We start from the raw sequence: 24,675 nt of genomic DNA, 5'->3' as shown, positions 1-24,675 counted from the left end.
GTATTTTTTCGCATTTTGGAGTTTACAAGAATTTTTTTTTATACTTTTTTTGTCAAAAATTGGTAGCTTTGGGTATTTTGTAACTGAAAAGATATGTAATTTTTGATTTTATTGGCTAAGTATTTTACATGAATTTTTGATGAAGTATCGCAGCCTTGTAAACATTAGTCGGTGTTGCAAAAAAATATTTGTTTTCGCAGAAATCAGGTCTTTCTAGAATAATTTAACAAAGATTTCGGTAATTTGAGAAAATGTTCAGCATACACATTTTTTAAATAGATGCTCATCAATGTCCATAGAATGATGAATGTGCCAAAATAAAACTGTCACGTATTTTCATGGTAATTCCCATTTTAGTATTCGCTTCTAGAATTTTTTTTCCAATTCCATGGATTCCAACATATTTAATTTTTTAGTTGATTTGTAGGATTTCTTTTCATCCTAAACTTTTCGGTTCTGCCAAGTAATATAGTTAATAAATTGTAAATAAAGAAACTTGATAGGTACTTTATTTAATTTGCCATGCATCTGCAATTATACCCAATATCTTTATTAGTGCCACTGAAGGTAGCAAAAGGAAGAGAAAAAGAGACAGCGCACGTCATATGTGGCCCCATCCTTTTAACGGGTAATTAACACTATCCTCAGGTAACTCGCCTAATAATTGCCCATAAATGGAGCGGAAAATTACTTACCCACGGGGCTTTAATTCGATTTTCTCGAGCATCTTTGTTTCCACATCTGACTCGATATTCTCAAGTTTTGAGACCAAAAATGATGAAAAAAAAAACAAAAAGGGCGGTACTTCTGTGTCTGGGTTTTTTTTGACAGAAGCAAGACTAATCATTTGGTGGCTTAAAATCAGTTCCCACATATGTGGATGACATTATCGCCTGTTCTTGTAATTAATGAAGGGTGTGGAAAGTGTCGCCTTGTGCAAGGTTGTAAATCTTTCAGCTATTTTATGTTATGAAATAGATTAAAGAATATAAATTAGTTCGTAATAACCCAAGCATTTCAATTTTTTCTTACGACCGCATGGGGGCTAGTTTTTCTGTGAACTTTAAGGTTAACTCGTGCACGATTGTTAAAACGTATATTCTAGAACAGCGCGTTTAATAATTAATAAAATCTTAATTTACTTTCAATTTTTTTTTTGGATATTTCAAGTGAAGTTTTTCTTATTTTTGGGATTTCAAAAAATTCGTATTTCTTAAAGAAAGTTTGTCAGACACCGATTATGTATATTTTATTTTACATCAAATGAGAATTTAAAGGCCCATTTTAAGTGTTTTTGGGATTTTTTTTCATGTAGTTTAGCGTTAACTCGTGCACAATTGTTACAACGTATATTATAAAACAATACATTAAATAATAAATAAAATTCCCATAAACCCAGCTGGCACCATACGTTATCAATGTTTTAACCGTAAAACATCCGCACACGAGCCTCTATACTAAAGTTATTTTAAATATTAAAAAAAATCATTTTCACTCACGGCTGCCGTGTGTTACGGAAACAAAAATGCACTTAACGGATTTTTAGCGGTTATTTGCGATTACGACATTTACACTCGCCGCGGTGCATATTTGTTACGAGTGTTTACTTGTGACCTTGTCCGGAGACGCATTGAACGTGTGTAGTCTCGGTTCATTAATAAAAATTGTATAGAATAATATTGTGCAACAATTTGGCGGGAAAAAGAAATTGAATTGAGAAAAATTACTAGGAGAGTTATTATTAATAAGTTTTTTAAAAAAACTTTTAGAATTTTTTAAGTTTTGTTGAATTATTCAATAATAATTTGAACACTACGTTGTTCTCGAACACGAAGAAGTGTTTAAAAGTCTACATAATGGTGAAATGGTGAATGAGTCTTAACAAAAAACTTCCTGGCATTTTTATAATAATTAATTTTCTGTGGCAATAATAATCATCAAAAAATAATAATCATTTAGATAAACAATAAAACAGTAAAATTGTTTTCTGTTTTAGTTGAATAGTTTTGACTCCACAACCGGCTTAAAATTAAGAACGAGTCGATTTCAAGTGATAAAAAGTTGTATGGCATGTGACTCATAAGTTTACTTAAACTTTTACTTACTTTTACTTTTAAAAAATCCAAAAATGAGAAAATACAAATGACATATAGTTTGCTGTGAAAAATGACAGAGTTGGCATCTATACAACAGGAAGCGTGAGTGCTGCTGAAAGGGGGCCAATCTAAAAATATTTTGATAAATGCTCCTCAACGACTTAACAAGAGGGTGATTCAACTGATCAACTCAATGAAATTTATTTTGTTATTTTTATATTGAAGTTTTTTTCGGTAACAGTTTTTTTTTCTCAAACTGGAACAGCAAGACTACATAATATGTCATCTACTGGTATTCAGTTTGTATAAGTATTTTCTTATAATTTGGTATACTTATAAATAATATTCGAAAAATGATTCGTTAAAAAATTACAGGGTGTCAAAATTCTAATTAAAAAAATCAATTTTTTTAATTTTTCTTAAACCACTTTAGATATTTTAATGAAATTTGGCACGTTTAGACAGTTAATCAAGACGCATCTTTTTGTACAAAAATTATTAATGTTATTTACCAGTGGCGTAGGTGCGGGCCGATCTTCATACAATTTTAATTAAAAAAATGTTTCCCCAAACGTAAAAATCTAGTGGATTAAGATCCGGTGACCTGGGTGGCCAGGGTATTAGTCCAATACCATTTTGATCATTAATATCATTCCTCCCTAGCCGGCCAATCCATCTTCGAGGGTAATTATTATTAAGCCAGTTTCTTACACCTATTCCAAAATGTGGGGGGGCTCCATCCAGTTGTATCCAACTTTCACGTCTCAAATTAATGGGTAAATCCTCAATGTAGTCCGGCAGGTTATTATTTAAAAACTCCAGAAATAGTTGTGAGTTTAGCCTTGGAGGTAGGAAATGCGGACCACAAACATCACGAATAACGCCCAACCAAACATTAACGGAAAATTTATTTTGAAACGTTCTTGGCCGAATTGCATGAGGATTCTGTTGTGCCCAAACATGAATGTTATGAAAATTTATCACTCCGCGTCTTGTAAAACAAGACTCATCGGTCCAAAGTATATTGTGTAAAAAGTCGGGATTTTACTCTGTCGAGTTTAAAAGCCACTGACAAAATCTTACTCTCTTTTCAGCATCACCAGGGTGTAAACCCTGAACAGGCTGTAGGTGATATGCATGCTTGTGGTCAGCGTGTAAGGTTCGCAATATTTCAGATTTAGGAATTTGTAGTTGTTGAGCTGCCTTGCGAGAGCTCCGCCTTGGATTATTATCAAAAGTGCGCAGTACACGATTCTCATTATTATTTCTCTGGTTTCGGTATTGTTCATTATTACCACGTAGACCAAAGTTCCTAAAATTTTGATGTGTTCTAATGAACACGCGAGCATCTGGAATTCTTCTATTTGGATACCGTCTTCGATATTCACGAACTGCCGCTTCCGCATTTCCATCACAAAATCCATAACAAAAATGAATATCAGCGTATTCATTACTTGAAAAACGTATTTTTCACAATACTTTTAACAACACTGTCAACAATAGTTTACTGTAATACTGTTTTTTAGAACCCAACAGAATAATTTAGTTTTTAATTAAATTTAGTATTTTCATATTTTTTGTTTAATAAAAAAAAATCAGCATTTATAAAAATGTATTTTTTTACTCGCAAACAGTGTGTAAAAAAGTAAAGAGATGTTTTTTATTTTAAATTAAACAAGGATTTTATAAAAAAAAGAAATTAAAAAAAAAACAGTGATACATCATTTTTTTAATTAAAATTGTATGAAGATCGGCCCGCACACACGCCACTGGTGAATAAAATTAATAATTTTTGCACAAAAAGATGCTTCTTGATTAACTGTCTAAACGTGCCAAATTTCATTAAAATATCTAAAGTGGTTTAAGAAAAATAAAAAAAATTGATTTTTTTAATTAGAATTTTGACACCCTGTAATTTCTTAACGAATCATTTTTCGAATATTATTTATAATATAGCAAACTTATTATTTTTTCGTTCTCCGTCGGCCATTTAATTTTCCGCCATCGAAACCGGACCACCCTGTATAAAAAATGGCGTTCTAAGTACGGATATATCTCATTATAATTATTGTAATATACAACGAAAACTTAAACAAGCATATTTACTTAATTTGATATAAAAATGAAAATGAAATCGCCGATATAATAGTTATTTTTAGCGAAACAAGCCTAAAAAAAGCCTGTCGTATTTCTACTTAGTTGCACCTATGCGTAACAGTTTGGCAGAGGAATTAACACTGACAAATGAAGTCATATGTATTAAAAAATGTATTTTTACTTTGATATCACCATTTCACATTAACAATTAGTATGTGTTGTCTATCATTTGGCATTGAAATTGTCCGACAAAAATTTAAAGAAGTAAAAAGTTAAGAATACCTGACAGCATTTTTAACCCCTGCCTGGGGCAATTAAAATTCAACGCTCGACTCGTTAACTTCCTGTAACACTTGTAAAAGGGCTTCTGCCCAAGTTAAAAAAAAAAGTGTAAAATAAAATGTCAAATCTACTTATGACCATTAAAGCTCAGGAGATAATGCTACAAAAAAAGGGCTCATTGAGTTTCGTTGAGAGTATTTGGTTTGGGCTGCCACAATTCTAGTTCTGGGCTTATTTGAATAGGATTTATTTTTACAGGTATAAAAGGATCATATGGGTTGTTTGCTTGGAAGTCTATTTATGGCATGGATTTTTCTTATTTTAAATGGCTCTAATCTTTAAACTGACATAGGTAAAACCCTATTAGAATTCAGCATCTCACAAATAAATTTTTATTGCTTGGGTATTTACGTAATTTTTAACTAATTACTCCGATAAACACAGATCAAAGTAATTCTGTTTTTATAAGTGATTTTTTTTAGTTACTAGGCTGGTGTATTGACCTACAGATGAAAAATTGGTTAGAGATAAGATGGCTGACACACATTTTTTAAAAAATATTACATAAGTTTACATATCTTTTGGGTTTTAAGCTGCTTATTGATAAGATTATATTCTGACACTTGACGAAATATTGTTGCCAAGAGCCACAGGGGGAGCTAATAAAAATTCACACAAAAACCTGTAAATCGGGTATAACCTTTCTCCGAAAAAATTTCGCCTTTTGACGGATCCCGAACCGGTTAAATCACCTGCTATTATAATTTTTTTACACGCAGACTTATGACCAAAGCGATAAGGCGCATCTGGGATGTTGGCTCTTCTTAAATGAAGAACATAAATATTTAAATTAGGATCAGAAGACGGAAGATTTTAAAAGCCACATTCTTTTTATTTTTTTGAAACAGGTACTGATTAGTTAAAGAATTACAAATGTTTACTACCAAATTAGTGAATGTGCCTCTTTTCTGTAAACTACTGTTAAAAATCACTGACATAATTTCGAAAACTTATATCAAGTCAATTAAAATAATTTTCCCAGATATTTTTTATTTTGACAAAATTCATAGAGTCATGTTGTAAGACGAAATTACAAAAGACACTATGCATGAGAACTACATGTTTTTGCTTTTAAAATGGTGAATTCACATTTGCAGAAAAGAGCTGTAAAGTGGGAAATAATCATCATACATCATTTCGAGAAAATTATATTTAGTTTTTGTTGGCGTAGTCACGTAGGTTTAGATCGTGTTTATCGAGAAATATGCTGAATACCATGCAATAGCTCTTCAATGTGCAGCATCTGAAATATCAATCAATAGATATTTCAGATGCTGCAGTAGGGTCTGGCATCAAAACCTCTAAAACAAAGTGTATTCTTTTGGTTCCTATGGTTTGCCACCAACTCTCGTTGCTTAGCTCGGAACCTTCCTTGATCCATCCAGGTTGCGTTCATGGTTTCGAATTAACACTAGCATCTCTCAGGGATGCATCCTGTCTCCTACCCTCTTACAGCAAGATGCATTTAATCCAATTTACAGCTCATGATAGTTCACTGATGCAGTTCCTTTAAGTCGCTCAAACTATTAATGCGGACCTTAACATCATCTTCAAGTAAAGTGACCGTCAGCCTAGGACTTATTATCTTCGGACTTACTTTAATGCTGTCTTCGTCAGTTAACTTAATAGGTGCGAGTTTGCGAGCTATAGGTCTTGGAATTATCGTGTAGTGGGAATAGCTAAAGCAGCTTCTCAAAAACTTGGGACGAAATGCTGTATACCACCACGCAACAGACTTTAGTACCTTACAAGGCTAAGATTCTTCTTGAGCATTGCTCTTATATACGGAGCTCTGTACTCAAATACATTTTGAAGCTACTCGCAGAAGAGCGCCATGTATCTTATAGGAGATCCACAGATATCGAGAAACTCTGACAGTTTGGTGCATAGAAGGAAGGCGGTGGACCTGAGTTGAAACAGAATCATAGTTCATATAGATAAAATAATATTTTACAAATTGCATAATGCACATAGATGAGTAACATCTGTATACGGGGTGACAATTTAAAAACTTGAAATTTCTACAATGAATCTGTGATATTAATCCGTGAAATATGAAATTTACGAAAGTACTTGTAAAATATCAAATCTCTAAGTCAATAGGTGTCTGCATTCGCAAATTCACTCAACAGTCTTCCGCATCTCACAGTCAGACAAAAACTCGATCATCATATAAAAATAACACAAACAATAACTGTTCCGTCCAGTTTTGGAATATTAAAATATACTCACCGGGGAACCTTGGTCATCAATTAACACAATGTTACATTTCAATATATACGGCAATAGGATTTCTCTTTGTTTGACGACTGGCTAGTGTCACCTAAAATAGTAAGGTCTTCCCCAGATGCTCCACTGTCGCTAAACAGTAAGCATCTCAACAAATCTATTATAACCTCATATTTATTTGTATCAATCGAGCACCAGGTAAGGCCTCTAGTATTACCATCCAGCACTCGAGGAATTGTGCATACGTACTAATTGAACAGAGGCTTTCAGAACTTATTGTGCGGGAACCAAAAGTGCGCAATGTAAAACAGATCTGTACAAACTTACTCATAATGACGATACTTCTAAAGATCTACTATTTCTCTCATATTCACCGCTATTAAATTCATCACCCTCATGCCATCAGTTGTAACACCTCCTTCACACACGTTACTTTCGGATTGACTCACTCGTTAACCTTTTTGTGTATCCTCTGGACCAATTATTAGAGAGCTTTAGCCATATACATTTTATTAAATATAAAAAGTTATTTGTTGATTATAGCATCTATTGACGTAGAATAAATATAGATTAAAAGAGTTTGGTTTTGAAAGGCTAACACATGTATATTAAAATTGAAAAGTAAAATAAAATAATAAAATAGGTTTTACATAGTGAAGATTTTGAACTGTGAACCTCCAGTATGGCATTTGACATATTAATTCTTTTCAAATTTTACGTAGAATTTCAAAATTTTGTTGTCAGTCGTTAATAATAAAAGAAAATAAAAACTCACATAAACAAACTATACGGCAGTACCCAGAAAACTCTCGATGCCTTCCTTTTATTGCATTCCTCGTATGCAAATAAAAACCCCCGGGTACTTTTTGCCTGGCCTCTCGGAGATTGGGTGTTTAGGCCGCCGCGATAATCGCTAACCCAAACAATTCTAGGAAAACCCGGCGCGTCAGAAAGCGGCTTCTTGTATACCGGGGAAATGAATGGAGCATCAGTGAGACTGTGTCCCTCCAATTTTTATTATCACGATGACAAACTCATTGTTTACTTTGTCGACCGTAGAGTGTTCACAGAGTTTTGAAAAAAAGCTTCAGGCCCTTTTAGGTTGTGCTTTTCAAAGAATCCAATCGATTAAACATGCCGCAGAAACGTGATAAAGTGATTTTTAAATTTCTTATCTTTATGTTTAAGATAGGGCACTTCCTGTGAATGTCGATAATATGTAGTAATGTCAAGTATGATTATCGATAAATTTTTATGAAAACTTTCAAAAAATATAAGTTTATTGATTAAATATTTATTAGCGATAAATGACACGTTTGATTTTATCGTCAGTATTCGTAAACATACTGCAAACTACTTCAGTAATTAAAGAAATTGTGGATCTGGAAGAACTAGACTTTATTATAAATAACATTCTTTTCACTGGACAATTTATTAATTTTCTATATTATTATCTATAAATTTGAGCATTCGAAATCCTCGTTTAAATCCCTCAAATCATATTTATTAAAAAATTGACTGTTTCATAGATGCGCCTGTAATTTTTATTTATTTTTTTTGGTTTCTGATTAAATGTTTCATTATTCCATTATCAAATATCCCAAAAAGAAACTTCCTTTATGTTTGTATTAAATAAAAAAATAATACATTTAAATCAGCATTGCAACTCTGGTTATTGAGAACTTTTGATCTTAAATTTTGATGATGTTAACGTTTAAGATCTCTTATATTTATATAATCATATGAAGTTAAAATAATCAGCACTTGAGCTAAATCTTACTCCCATTGACTTTTTCAATTTTTTTTTTATGTCTGCAGATAGGCTCTCTAGAACTAGTATCGATGGATTAAAATATAAAATATATTGTTCTATAAAAAAATCATATTAAAAATTTGACAATATAACAGTGTCATTGCAGAACATTAATTAAAATTCTGTATATTTATGATAATAAACTGCTTAAATAAACTAAAAAACACAATAAAATTTTAGTTTAATAGTTCTCTTACTATAAATATTAAAATTTCATCAGTGAAAGCACTATTTAAATATCTTTTAAAATAAAAAATCATTCATATAAAAAAAATAAATTGGTGATGAATACCACAAATATTCAAGTCTATCATTAAGGGGATTCACATTGAATAAATAAATCTATTATGTAATAAGAAATAAGTGATAAGGAAACTAAATCTGGAAATATATGTTTCGTAAAATAGATTGATCAGATTCCACAAAAATTAAGAATTTTGTCAACTTGTGCAGGGAAATTAGACCAGTTTAGATCATAAGGGCGTGATTCGATGTAACAGACTGGAATTCAGGTCGTTACATTGTTAAATTATAAGATCTGTGGCTCCGGGCACAGGATTTCAATCGCGCGGAGAAAGTTATGTAACCCAAATCAATTTTAATTTCACCGATTAATTAGCTAGATTTTGATTACAACAGAATTTAGTTACGGTATTTGGGTTGGGATTCGAATTTTCCTAGAGATCGAAGATTGAGAACTTTCTAAATAGCTAAAAAAAATGTAACGGCATGCGCAAATCAAGCAATCAGGCTAAAACCACATATCGAGCATAAAAACAGACAAGTCCCGATTTTCAAACTCGTGACTGAAATCGCGAATGCTATATAAAAAAGGGGCGACAGATCAGCTAAAATTGAATCCAAACTGCCGATAAAAGATTCGAAAGCTATTTGGCTGCATTTTTTTAGTAATAAAACCAAGGAGGAAACTGGTTATGGCCGTTTGATTCTGATCGGCACCCGATTAAAAATTAGCATTAGCAATTTGGTACTATAAAATCAAAAATCTATTTAACATTATGCCTCTGCAATCATAATACAGTCATTATAAAGCAATCTCAATTCGAAAAATTAAACACACGGGCGGGCCGGGAAAAGCTATAATTTTTTTTTAAAGCGACACGCAATCAAATTGTAAGTCAAGTGAAATTAATACGAGAGCGTTAAATCGTCCTGTATGTGAACACTCCTAATTATCGGGGATCGAAGATCAGAATCTCGAATAAATTTCTCCGGCGCGGTCAAACGGGTTTACCAATTGCAGAAATGTCAACCGAATAAGAACTTACTAAATTGGGGCGAAATTGCAGGGCAATTAAGTTCGTTTTTTTTTCGGTATCAGTGTTCAACGACTCTTCTTCCATATATAATTTGTTTTAATGTCGTTCACTGGTTCCTTTGTCGGAATTTTTTTGTTTATAATTATGGTATTGTGTTTACATATTAATTAGTATGTTAACAGCTTGGGTGAGATCCATAAAAAGCAGTTTACTTGACAAAAATGTATTTAATATATGACACTGTGTTAAAGACTCTCTTATTACTCAAATGATACCAATTTCCGATTGCAGGATTACAGTTACCTGTGATTTTGCGTGTTTTTTTTAAATCGTAATTCTGCGGCTATTTTATTTATGAATCATTTACTGAAAAGTGAAAACCAACAGAATATGAACACATTATCATTGAAACTTGGTGAAGTTTGAGCGTGGTATAGAGAAGAAAGCTGGTAATTTTGTGCATCTTGGAAAGATATAGTTCAAAAATAGAATTTCGTGGAGCAAATACATTAACCAAAATGAGCATTATATTGAAGGAATACCAGTGAGATAATCTGATCTATTTTAGATTATATTCAACAGTTTCGTTAATCGATCTTGAATTTCTGATTTAATAAACAAGATATACGTTCAACTTGATTTTATTTGGTTGAGTGAAATCGGATCATTGATTTTTAGTTTGTCGCGTTAAACAAAGTGATAGTCAATTAAATCCCATTAATCCCAATTATATGTTTAGCATTTGTTACTCAAATGAATGTTCGTTTTTCTTGCAACGGCACTGTAAACCGTCATAATTCTCGTTATTGGTCGGACCACAATCCACACATTTGTCACGAACCACATACTCAACATCCCCAAAAATTAAACGTTTGGTGTGGAATTTATGGCGATCATATTATTGGAGCATTTTTAATACCCGATAATCTTTATGGGGATGTGTACCTCAGGTTATGACATGAAACTATCGATCCAACAATAACGAACATTATTGAAAATGACAATAACAATCAATATGTTGAAGGCGAGGTGATGTCTCAGCAGGATGGTGCGCTCCCCCATTACGCAATAGCTGTCCACAATTATTTAAATGAGAACTATCCTGGTGGCTGGATTGGACGGAGAGGCTCTGTTGAATGTCCCATGCGGTCGCCTGATCTTTCACCTCTGGATTTTTTTTCGAAATGCCGTATTAGCTGCGTCTGAGATTTATTTATTTTGTTGATTATCGTTGAATTTTTCTTGCCGATCTAATTATTTCTTATTTCAAAAATCGTGATAACAACAAATAATAATTATAATAATTTCAGTAAATTTTCTCCTTGGAAATAATCAAATCTACTATTGCAAACATCATAATTATCTAAATATAACATATAAAAATACTCTTAACATATTAACTTTACTACCAATCGCAAAACTGAAAATATCGAGAACCGGAGCTGAGCTAGGGCAAACTTTAGACGCCTTAACCTGCTTGGCGTTTCGAATTAATTAAATCTGGACTGATGAAGAAAATAGAAATTCGATCTCCCCTTTCTTGTTTAGTAATTTGGGTTACATTTCCTTTGGAAAATGATTTTTCTTATGGAAAACATTTTTTTCAAATAGGCATTTTTTTATATACTTTTCAATAAAGCTTTCGCTTAAGTTCAAAAATTATCTCTTTCTTGCATTAATACTACTTTAGTCGATCTGGCGTTAAAGTAAATAAGTAAACAGTTTTCTGAAAAATCTCCATGATAAAATTCGTCATAACATAATATAAACCATAAAAAGACAGCAGTACATTTCATCAACTTCCTTATTATTACAAAAGTAACGCATAATGGAGGTTCACTGACACGTATAATATCAAACAGGTAAACATACTGTTGGCGGAGAACAAAAGCTATAAAACTTTGAAAATGATATACAGTGCAACCATAAAGCTCCAAGCTGACTTTATCTAGCAATTGACAACTTAAAGAGGCTGAAATATAGAATAACAAATCCCGACCTGGGAACCTTTTTTATCTTATCTTTCTTCTCAAACCCTCATTCGTGTATTATTTAAAAGTTAAATATTAATTTATATCTTTGTGGGCTTTCTAAAAGGTTACCGTTATCTTGTGAAAATAATAGAACATACAGAAGGTCTCTTTTCTGGCCTATTTGTCAAAGTTTTAATATTTAATTTAAAATAATAATTGTGAGTTTCGAAAACGATGAATGAATGGCGCTACATTTAGCACCTAAAAAAAGTGCTGATGCGCCATACATAAGTGAGACATTCTTGGAGTCATTGCTCGGTTTTATTACAATAATGGCGTAGGTAATAACAGTTGTATTATGGCCTAAAATCCACTGATCCGATGGCAATAGAGATACCATGTTCGGCCGTTTTGTAGCGAATAAATTGTCGTTATCTCGATGCAAAGAAAGTTGTTCTGCCGACCGGACTCCCACGTAAAACTATAACAATAATTGCATTCCTGTAGTGCAAACAATAATTTTGCAGCACCTTTGGGGTACGAATATCGAGAATGCATTATACCGTTAGAAGTTGATTTTTTTCGAAATAAATGAAGCATATATGTGGGTTTAAAGTTGAATTAAAATTAATTGGATAAAAAAAAGAATGTTAACTAGCAAACAATTATTGGTATTCAGTGATGTGTTAGCATGTGATGAGCGTTTCAAGGTTAATTTCGCATTCTCATCTCTGTATGGGTTTTAGAAATACATCTTAAAGATAATTAAATCGGATTTTCCATATTTTCATTGCAAACTGGTTTTAATAAAATAAGCAACGTCATTTATATACGTCTCATATTGGTTCAAAAATACAAAATGCAAAGTTTTCATTGTCAGTTTGTATATTTGTACATTATTTAGTTAAAAACTGTTTTCTTAAAAAGAAATTGCTAATATGGTTAACGTCTTACGAAAAATGGTAATTCTGTGACTGGCAAGTGATTTATTCCTGTTGGATTTACAAAAAAACTGTAATTATATGACAACAAGTGATAGGAAATTTGTACGAAAAATGTTGATGTTTTTGTTACTTGCAAAATATTGTTTACAAAAATCCTAATGACTTAATATTGTAATCCGATAATATTGAATTTTTTAATCCTAAAAATTGTAATTTCGTTCTAAGTAACTAAAATCATTTCACAAATATATGGATTTGTTTGTTTGTTTTTATAATGATATACTTTTAGATCGTTAGGTATGAGTTTATATTATAATTAATAGGCAACAAAATAATATAAATAAGCAACATATTATGCTCATAATACTAATTTGCTAACTAACCTATTTTATTAACTTAATTTTATTGCAAATGTATTTCTTCCTGCAGTGCTTCACATTACACTATGCAAATTTCTAAGAAAATTGTAACATTTTGCACAACGTTTCCCAACATCATACCCCGGTTCGTAGAAATAGAAAATAATCGTGTCGCCAAACTGAAATGACGCCGTAAGCAATTTTTGGCGGGAAAAAGTCGATCGCATGCCGAGACTGCAACAATCCGACACCGCAACTGGCATTCGCCAACATCAGCGGATGCGAATTGTGAATTCCTAGCGATTAATACAAGCGGAGTTCGGTTATTCCTCTGCTGTCCTCGGTGAAGCCTGGAATGTCGATCATGCAGAAGGTTTCAGGAAGGATCCATACTCATTATGGGAATTAGTACATTTTCATGATCCTGCTAGCCGACTTCAACAAGATTTAATAAGTAGTTGTCTTTTGGATTATTTAATTCATTCCGTTTTTATTTACATGAGCCTTTTTGTTTTTTCCTCTCCGGATTCTCGGTCTTTACTGTGTCCGTTGTTTTCAAAATTTTACATTATTCAATAATTTTATATCTTTTACATTCAGCTTTCATTTGCTAATCTTCTAGTTTCCTCAACGCTCTCCAGTAGATCGGTATACGGCCCAGCGTAATTTCGATTTTAACTTCTATTAATATGTGGTTGCTACTGATGCGCTAAAAAATCTTTATTTATTTATCAGAATTCAAACACAAGCTATCCCGATTATGGTAATATCCTTTTTAATCTAACTGTCTGTATTTATTAGGATTACTATCAGTGACAAAATTTTACTCTTTTAGGAATTTTTAAATAGAAATCTAAGCATAATAGCGATTTTTTCGCTTTGACTGGTCCTACCACTACTTGACCTTCAGCTTATTATTATTTTTTTATTATTAAAACCACTTTCCAATTAAAATTACTGATTAATATGTAACTCCACGAAATTTGAACCTGCCGCCCCATAGAATTGTTTGGCTGGCAACCGTGAAGCGTTCCTCAAAAGACAGACGGCTATTTTTGTATTATAAACTGAATATATATCACATACAGTCGCGGTTTCCGGTTGTACGAGCACAACATCTAATTTTAACGTGCATTATGCCATAATAATTGCCCGAATAACAAATTATCCGAGTCATTACAAAATATGGTATAAATGCCGCCAACACCATATGGTGCAATCTCTTTTGCCGTTTGCCTGGGTGCAATGGACAGACCGCCCACTGAATTTAAAGATTCGGCTTTTAGTCATGCTCGCTGGCTTGCGGATTTTGATATATGGCTAGTTTTGCTTTGAATTATCGCGTAAAATCCGGTTCTTGAAGTAACCAATTTATGAACTCCGCTAAAAATATTAAAAATAAATTGATATCGGTGACGAATCACTTTAGTATTTTTTTCCTGATAAACCGCCAGGATGTGCATCTATGAATTAAGCATGAAAAAACAAACATTCAATATGCAAAACACGACGTTTCGGCGAATCACCGGGTCTAAATAAATTTCCCATTATTTGCTCGGCGAATTTATAGTTTCCCTGAACCCAACCGTCGAGTTTTTCAGCAATTAAAAGTATTCTTATTCATCGGCGCTGACATATGTTAATTAACAAGTTCTCGTGAAGTAACTTGCGTCTGCCAGCGCATAAGAATTGTATTAATGTAGTTATTTAAATGCACTTGATTAGGTTTGAACCGTTTGTGGACGCACTTTTTTATTTTTACTTAGATGGTTCATAATGTTGCCGCCAATGGACAAAATTTAGTAACGGACGGTAAAGCTTTTTTTTTTTACAAATTTTCTCGTAATACTTAAAGTCGTATTAGTAACTCGGTTTATGTGACAAGGAGTTTGTTATTGATTTAAGTCTATGTAATAAGTTTAAAAGAGAGTGCATTTCGCCTGCTTCCCTGCTGAGTTGAGGCGTCTCATACAGATAAGTGACCTTTTTACTTGTTAGTTTCATCCTAACATGATCGTCGGACTTTGCAGACACTTTAACAACTTATTTAATATGCCTTTTGAATAACCTCAATAAAATTGTATTTATTTTTTTTTCCGGTTTTAATTTCTATCTTAGGCTTCAGGCCATTAAAATTACTATATGATTCAATTTATGAACCAAAAGCCAAAATGTCATAGCGTAAGTGAAGGATAGAGGAGTTATTGAATCATTTAATATTTCTCTTTAACTTCAGATTTTGCCTAGGATTTTCTATTGAATGTTACAGCATAGGTATTTATGCGCGTATATCATTATATTTCACTCTATACAGCAAATGTTTTTATTAAAATATATAAATTAAATGTGCCTATAAAGGATTTTCCTGAGAAACTAAAAAAATTACCATGAATTTTGTCCTCCGATAACTCTATAAAGCGTAACACTGTGCGGCTGGCGATGGCGTTCCCACACAAGTTTAAATGACCGACAATGACGCGAACTGAACACTCTTAATGTAATGCCATTTGGATTAATAGCCCCGTAATATTGATAACCCTTTTGAGTTTTTGACCGGAGCGATTTACATACTTATTTGAATTCCTGAAAGTTCAATGACGCAACCGACAAAAAAATCCTTAAACCCTCTTTTAAACTACCGGGTATATAATGCGCCGTCCATCGCGTGGTTAAGATACGTACAAATTACGACGTCAAAAGATGTACCTGGCTGATGAAAGGGAGCGGGTCATATTTTTTTTCGCAATACTTATTATTTTAATAACGACTTTTTTCGGTGAGAAGGCCTTCGGCGCCCGTCAATTCTGGCGAAAAAAAATTAGCGCGAAACTGAAAACCGAGAGGAAGATGTAATCTCATGCGAGGCAGATTGCTACGGGGACTATTAACCGAAGGTAGAGAGGCTGTTGATGCCATGGACCTGATAAGAGAAGAAGTGATTCGTTCGTAAAATCCGGTTGAAGAGCTGAAAAAGTTCCACATCAGCTGTCCAAACTTTTTGACAGTTGAAAAGTCTTGACGGGCGTGGTTAATCTTTTTAACGTTCATCTTTTTATGCCATCGTTACCAGCCTCTATAGAATTGCGAGTAAATAGTTTTAAGGTTAGGAGAAATCATTCAAAGTGCCTGGTTTCATCATCGCTTGTAGGTATAAAATAGAAAATATGGTACACGTGATGATACACCCAAAAAATTACTGAAATTTTTTCTTTTCCATTCTTTTCTACAAATCGTCTGATATTTTGTCCAGATTTTGTAATGCAGATCAGTTCGGTCTTCTATTATTTCTCAGATTTTTTTTCTAATAGGTAAAAATAATAGGCTCGTGTATTTTTGTCCAACATTCTGGCTTGTGTTCAAAGAAATGTTATAACGTTAAAAGCTTATATTTCCTATGCGTAAAGTTAAAAAAAATATCAGCACTTGGTAAATCAATATGAGTTCCTGCGGTCTTTTTAAAAGGAAGCCCTCAAGAGCAGCAGAGTAATAGATTTATATACAAAATATATCAATGTGTCTTTAGAGGGGTAAAAATGTTTTATCTGTAACATCTATTTGTATCTGTTGATGCAGTTTTTATTCTAAAAATCGCTAAATAGTTATCTTTTTTCTTGAATATTAAATAGTCATCGTTTATACAGATTTTTATTTAATTTTTTATTTTAATTTTTAAAAATTTTTGTTTTTAATTTTCCATTATAGGAACACGTTATTAACTCGTCAATTCAAAGTGCTAATTTTTCCATTTGCTTGTAAATATTGGTCTAACTATAAATCCTATTAATACTTAACGTAAGTAGTTTCCTTTACTATCTTTATATCTAATGGAATTTCTTAATGAAATACTTTACTTATGCCTATCTAAGTATTATACCTTCAAACGATAATTCTATCATGCAATTCATAATATTTACCGAAAGCAAATAAGAAAAATAACGCGTTTCATGTATTTGTGCCAGCCAATCTTGATCTCCCTAAAACCAATATTTATCTTTAGCCGAAAATGTGTTAAAAACTATTACGTAATTACTTGTATACTTAAATTACGTAACTCAAATACCAAAGCAAATAAAGTATAAGATTATATAGGTATAAGAGTGCGGGATTTACCTAGAGCCCATCTTATCAAAATATTATTTCCATTAAATACACAAAGGCAAATTATTGGTATCTTGTATATACTCATTGATAAATTCGAGGACAGGAAATTTCAATGAAAGCATTGACAACGTTCGCGTGAAGTAATAATCTGATATATAAGATTTGGCGTCAATCTGGCAGCGTGGCCCTATATTAATTCCAGCACATTATTACGCTATAGGAACTGCATTTCTATATCGAAATGCATTTTACCGGTTTTATACACGTGACGCGTTACGGGTGCAGCATTCCCGCCTAGCATGATAGTAAATTTAGTTTTAGTAGTAGGATATGCGCAATCATTTGGCGGGAATTACCCAAGGTTTGTTGCCAAGTTGTCGTAAATTTTCCTTTAACTTAAAAAAGAAAATCTAAAGTTGGCGTTATGTTGCAGTGAGTAAGAGCCAAGCTGCTTCAATTAATTTGGCAAACCTGCCGAGTTAAAACACATAAAAATTGCCACGCGTGTTTTATTATATATAACATACGTGTACCGGCGCCGGATATCTATACGTTGAGTTTTTTGCTTGTCAAGATTAATAAATGTATTTATTTATAAACCCTTACCATTAAAGTGGATTCTTAATCATAAAATTCAACTCGCACATGATGTGTACTTATGTAATTGTCCATAAATGGTTATCCTCGCATGCAAATATAGTTTCAGGAACAACAATTAAATTATTTATAATTATCTTTTAATAGAAAGTGATTTGGTTTGACAAGGTTGTTGGGCAAATGATCGTTGTAAGTTCCCTTTACTTGTCTGTATGCACGTATAGTGGGAGATTGAACTATTAACTAAGAAAGACTGTAACTAATGAAGTTTTAAGTTCAGACAATTTATTATAGAGTTTCTCTCTCATAAGGAAAACATAAGAAACTAAATAAACTTATTAAAGATAATAAGTTCGAATAATATTATAAATTCTTGGACAAGTTCATTGAGCTTAATCGTCTTATTTCCAAACAAAATAATTACTGAAAGTTAACTTTTTTTCAACATGACAAAATTCTATCGATTCACTTGTTTAAGTAGGAAGTTTTTCAAATCCATAGCATTTACAAAAATTTAATGAAAGGCTTCTATGAAATAATAAAATAACTAAAAATATGTCTTCGGCATCAAGATACCAAAGTAAACATTTCCTATCTACCTAAAATGAATATTATTTTCACTAAATGCTAGTTAATTTATGCAGCACCAAAAATATGGTACTAATGCTGCTTAGAAACAGTATTAATTTTAATTTCAATTTTTTTTTGAAAAACAGTATTTATTATACCAATATAATTTTCAGTAAAAAAGCTAAGCTGAACTTAAATCTAAAATCAAAAATTGATTTTCAGCACAAATTCCTAAATATTCTTTCATATTTGGTGCATAACGTAATAGGCATAACCTAAATGGATACGTAACCTAATTTCTTTTATACTCTGGTTATATGCAAAAACTCTCCTAAAAACGATAAAAAGTTTCGGTGTGGGTCGACCTTTACTCTCGGCGACTTATTGGCGGGAATTTATTCATTCATTTTATGTTAAATTTATCGATTCCGGACGACGCGGATTCGTTACGTCATTTCCATGAGCTGCTGTTGCATATCCATGTTTGACAGTTTTTTTTCTAACGAAATCGGACGGCTTGAGTCTAGGGTAATTAGGCGAATGAAATTCGTTTATTTTATTTTTAGCTGGGAATTATCATTATTGTATTACTGTAGTAGGATGTGTTGCATTTAGTTAATTGTTGTTTTTTAAAACCGCAATATTGTTTGGTGGTAGGTTGGTACCGAACTTATCGCTGGCGCCTAGATTTGATTTCCATGCCGCCACTGAGTCATGAAAGACTGAAGTATATAAATGAATATAATGATGTATCATCTTATCGTTTCATATGAACGGCGCCAATTAAGGTATTCATTTTCTCAGAAAAATTATAGCAAATATTTGAAAATGCTCCTTCAAAGATTTTAAGTATTAGGTAGAGATAAAGCTATTTTTGGCAATATATTTTCCTGGAAGATGGATCCGGAGCCAAATTACATAAGTTTTCTTGCCAACAACTTTAGAGTTTATGCATCGTTCTAACTCTTAATTTGGCAATTGAATATTTTACGAGGATAAGAAACAGAAAATTTATTAAAGTTTTTACAAATTTCGAATTTTCAAACGTTCATAGAAATCGAATAAATCGGAAAATTCTAATTGAGAATTTTACAACTTATCCACGTTTCTGTAATAATTTTTTTCAAGGCCGCAAATTTGCCTAAAATAATAATTTATATTAGAAATACTGAAATAATCCCAAGGTTCACCATTAGCAATAAAAACTTCGACAATGTATTTAACTGGTAACACATTTGGTGCAATTATTGTTTTGACTATGTATTTGCTTGCAACGAGTTTTACGGTTATACTAAATAGTCACACATATAGAAAATTGTCATTATATAATATATGACTTTTTTATGATTTAGGTTGTATGTGTTTTTACTTTTGTCCGCAGCATATGAATTAATTGGTTTTTACTTTATTTCTTGTTTTGTAAATTTTCTTAAACACTACGTTTTTTATCATGAATTGAGTTATTAATTCTTCATTATGTGTCGTGTCCATTTAAGTTATACATTTTAACATAATTTTATCTGGAAAATTTTATTTCGAAATGATAGTTATGTTCTATACAAATGTGTTAATATTAGTTGAAAAACGGGCTTTTTCAACCTGCTAGTAAAATAAACCATCTAAAAAATTAAATATAAAAATACCATATTATTTAGTTTAAATATTATATAACCCTATAGCGCAATTCTAATGTATAATGAATACGAAATCCTTTCGTCCAGGTACAAAATCTAAAAAGAAGAATAGTTATTTCAAGGATTTTTAAGTACCTTAATTAATTCGAAGGAGTAATAATTACCAAATACATATACACGATTTAAACGATAGCATATCATAATAAACTAAAAAGAATATGACCTACATGTGTTGACCCAAAGCTCTGGTTTTAAAATTATAATCTGACGTTTCACAACAAGCGCTCACCACCGATTATTAAGATTATAATGCATGACTTTTTTGAATGGGTTTTTTACACATCAGCGTATTATCATTTGTTCATTTGGCTCCGAAATGCACTGAGTATATAAATAACATTGGCGGGTCAAGGACTTGCATGACATTGTTGCCAGGAGAAAATTACAAATTGTATAATCTTCCCTATTAATTATTAAAAACATTTTTTTCGCTTTATTCGAAAATTTTAATTAAAACGTAGTAATAACCGCAGGAACTACGCACTTTATTGTGTTCGTGTAAGAATATATTTTGTTCATACATTGCGAAATTGAAATTGAGAATGCAAGTGAATAATTTGGGTTGTCTGGTGGACTAAATAATGTGCAAGATGGGCAGAATATACGTGCTGATAATAAATTTTATGTGTTGTATCTTCTTTATTTTAGTGCAATTTAATTAGTTATTGATTCTTTTTATTTTCGACCAAAATTTTAAATCAGATGTGATGTTTTGTGTGAAATTAGTCAAGTACTAAGAGAAATTATTTGTTTCATGCCAAATTTTTGAATTATATTGAATCCATCATCAGTGTTGAAGATCAAGTTCTTTAGAACTTGACAAATTTATCAACAAGATAACGCATATGGAAGAGCGGCGGTACTAAATGGGCTGATAATGTAAAACTGTATAAATATACTAGACTAAGAAGTCATAACAATCACCAATACCTACACAATAAATTGATACTTTTATATAGATTCTCGGTATATTGAGAGGTTAATTTGCATCAGTGTCGATCCCGGTAGCACCGTGGGCAGTGTTCACGATGCGATCGTGTGGTCTCAGGTTCGAATCCTGGCAAGGGCATGATTGTTTGTGTTTGTCTTCAAAAAGCACTCGTGGTTCCACCGTTAACCCACGTTAAACTGTAGGTCCATAATAAACAACAAGATTGAACGGCCGTCGAAATATGACGCGAGTCCATTGTAACTGAGGAAGAAGAATTTGCATCAGTATTTCAAACAAATGAGTAAATGTGTGAAAATAATGTTATTGACATATTCGACGCAGTAATAAACTTAACCTGACCTGACCGACTTCAACACATGCACATTAACTAATCACTTTCAATTTTTTTTAGAATTTCGTCCTAATATTGCCCTCTAGACTATTTTTAACACACAATCACTTATTTTAATTATTGTCATGTTTTGCTGGTTGCAGCGCTACGTTTAGCACGAGAGTTTAAAGCACTCTATCGCCGAAATGTTTGAATTTGACCTTCACAAAAAAACTTTTGAGACCCGGACAAATAACTACAACGCCATTCCTTGGCCATGAGAGTGCAATGAACATCTCTTTTTTTGGTAGCGGGCCGATAATATTGCTTTTAACTAGCCTACTACGTTTTTCACCGGGCGTTGGAAAACGATGACCCGATGATGTTAGTCATTTAATTTATTAATTTAAACAATTTTTTTTTGTTAATTCTTTGGTGTGAACCGCCTGAAACGAGAGTCACCAAGACTTACTTAATAAAAACAGCCAATCTCCTTGACATTTATGAAGCGAAAAAAATTACTATACTACTTGGTCAAACCGAGAATTAGGTCATTACGCAATACGCACTGGTTCTATGATTAATGGCCCTTTTGACAACAATGCCTAACCGGAAACCGACTTTTTGAGCCAGCGGAAAACCGTCATTAATAAAACTAACAATATATTAAGCCAGGTAGGCATACTGGGATATAAATTAATTGAACATTACTCGAAGAAGTTAAGCTGCTGCGCATCATCGAATTTTTTGTTGGGGACAATCGCGAGATCAATTTAATTCGCTATGAGTTATGTCGTTTGGGCCGAATATTCGTGAGAAAGTAAAAAAAGGGGGTCCGAAAAACTAATATAAAACTTTCCGAGCTCGTTAACTGCTCGTTAACGACGCGGGAACGTCTTTTGTCATATAGCGGCGACCATCAGGCTGACGTTTCGAGTTCCGAGAATCTTGCAGATGATGTCAAACGTCAGCGGAATAAGAAATCGCGATAGGTACAGGGTGATGTTCATCAAAGGATATCTTTATGGATATTTTTTCGAGATCTTAGCACAGCAACTTTTTTGAAAAGTGTGAGCTTATTATTTAGTAAATTTTTCTGAAACAATAATTCAATAAATAGTTGCAAAATCTATTTCTGGTTTGTACTTTTGTGCTTTATTCGCATAAACAATTGCGTTAATGACGTTATGAGTCGATCTTAAAATACAAAAACATAAAAACAGGACAAGTGAAATATTAAAACAATCAATTTTTTTTTGTGACTTAATAAATTAAATTTTACTCGAGTGAGTGGATCGATATCAGCTCTTCCATTTACAGAACTTTTCTCTGGAATCCCTCGATTTTTTTGAATTTTTATTTAAATTCGGTAAGTTCGCTCTACATTCACTCTTGCATTATCATTCACATTTTATAGCATATTAATGGATATATTATTTTTAATGGGTAAACTATGAAACAAAAAGGGTCTCGAATTTACAGTGCCAGCACGTCAAATGGCACAATATTTTATAGGCCAACAAAATTAGTGTAAATGGGCAACAAAATAGCGGGGCACTGAAACGAGTGAGTCCAAAGGCCGTAGGTACACAATGAAAATAAGTCGTGAAATCCAGGAAAATAATAAGGACAACGTGCGGTTTACTTGGCGGTGTGAAAATTGGCCGTTAAGTTAATGCGTCGTTCGCTCATACAATGAGAAATTGAATTTGTGACTCGTAAAGCTTAAGTGTCGCTTTTACGATGTCGTCGGACACTTGGGGTGGCGAGTTTTTGCGGAGAAATCGTTATTCCTGAAAGTTTCCACAACTTTTAAGTTACCACGTCGAGAGCCGACTTTTAGTAGTAAATACGGACAATGTATCAAGTCTCATCGCCAAAAATTTTCACTTGATTTAGATTATTTGGGCATGAATTGATGGCTTTCTAGATTACTCAATAGGCAGAGAAATAGATTATGTTATTTATAGCTTATTATATTATTTTCATCAGAAGATTCCTTTAACTAAAAAACACTGCGAAATTTTTTTTTCTGATAGAACAGCAAATTGGTGAAAATCACCAAAACTTTGCTCAAAATTTGATCATATTTCACTTATAGTAAATAGATTTATGTCATTTTTACTACATTTCCAGTACGTCGTCAATGGGCCTTAAGTAGTGCTGCAGTGCGACGACGGACTGCTAGAACTGTCCGCGAGAATGCAAGAGTTTGTGCTAGAATGCCGCACAAAATACGTGGTATGTCATTTTTCAATCAGAATCAACGTTATTCTTATATTTTGTATTTTTAACTAAAGAAATGCCAATAACTACGAAAATATGCTTCTTATTGTTGGAATGGTTATTTTATACTGAGCTGAAGAAGTTGGTCCTGAGTTGCAGATTGATGGTTTCCTTCTAAACTTTGATAGAAGACATTACAGTATTTCTGTAGGGTGTTTAGGCATAACGTATAATGCCACTTTTAAATCTTTGAATATTGCACTCATATATGATCTTTGGTTTGTTGACAAATTTTGTTTTAACATGATTTTTTCAAATTGAATTAGTATTGAATATTAACCGGTTGATGTTAGGATTCCCTAACTTGATTATTTTTTGTTATTTTGAAGTCAAAGTTTCTTGAAAATAATCGCTAAAACACTTATTTCAATAACGAGTCACTTTTGCTAAAAAAAATATTTTTTTAGGAATTTTTAATAATTGGAGAATTTGTGAAATAATTTAAAAAATGGGGTTTAACTTTCTCTATAATTATTCTTTAAAGTTTACAGCAAGTCCCAGGAAAATTTTCACAAATACCGTATTTTTCTGTGGTAATGCTACTTAAACCTGTCCTACTTCCATAAAACTGCAATAAGTACAGATGTCATTAAGTACTTAATATGTTATCATGATAGTATTTTCAACGTTTTCCGATTATACTAATAAATAGTTTGAAAACGTTTGTTAAGATAATGTGAACGGAATTAAATGCAAGGCCGGTTTATGATAACGTACGTGCGAAAGTGTAAATACGATAACTGCATAAATATATCCGCGTTGATTGAAGAGGCGAGAAGATACGCATATTTACGGGCAAAAACGTGACCTAAAAAGCGCGCGGCGGGTAGATGGCGCCACGCTCAAACGCGCGCGGAAATCTTTTTGCCGTTTGTGTCTCATTATTGTTTAGCGGAGCTCGCCAGCATCGTCTAAGGGAGTTTTTGCATGTTTGGCGTATTATTTTGTATTATTATTGTTTTGAATTGTGTCAAATTCAAGCAAAATTAACGAGTGTGCTTATCGGGGATGTACTAATACTAGGAAGAGAAG

The 24,675-nt window shown here is 32.5% G+C and overlaps 1 protein-coding gene and 1 long non-coding RNA gene across 4 annotated transcripts in view; one reads left to right on the top strand and one right to left on the bottom strand.

Moving 5' to 3' along the window:
- LOC126741129 (uncharacterized) overlaps nt 1–21,839 on the bottom strand; it is a 67,598-nt gene extending 45,759 nt beyond the window's left edge. Inside the window, exons 1-2 of the long non-coding RNA XR_007662119.1 lie at nt 21,387–21,839; nt 21,030–21,287 (exon numbers count right to left, since the gene is read on the bottom strand). This is a non-coding gene — a long non-coding RNA (uncharacterized LOC126741129). The remainder of the gene's footprint in view (nt 1–21,029; nt 21,288–21,386) is intronic.
- The window catches only part of LOC126741096 (transcriptional regulator Myc-2-like), a 92,028-nt gene that overhangs the window by 20,627 nt on the left and 46,726 nt on the right, over nt 1–24,675 (top strand). For 2 of the 3 annotated variants that reach the window (XM_050447427.1, XM_050447418.1), the window contains exon 3: nt 23,494–23,598. The exons of the other annotated variant lie outside the window; for it this stretch is intronic. In XM_050447427.1, the coding sequence (XP_050303384.1) occupies nt 23,494–23,598 (105 nt within the window). The remainder of the gene's footprint in view (nt 1–23,493; nt 23,599–24,675) is intronic. 3 annotated transcript variants of the gene reach the window in all.

This window comes from Anthonomus grandis, chromosome 1 (genome assembly GCF_022605725.1).
Source record: "Anthonomus grandis grandis chromosome 1, icAntGran1.3, whole genome shotgun sequence".
In the NCBI taxonomy this organism is placed as follows: domain Eukaryota; kingdom Metazoa; phylum Arthropoda; class Insecta; order Coleoptera; family Curculionidae; genus Anthonomus; species Anthonomus grandis.
Note: the sequence above shows the minus strand (reverse complement) of the source record. Positions and strands in the feature narration are given on the sequence as shown.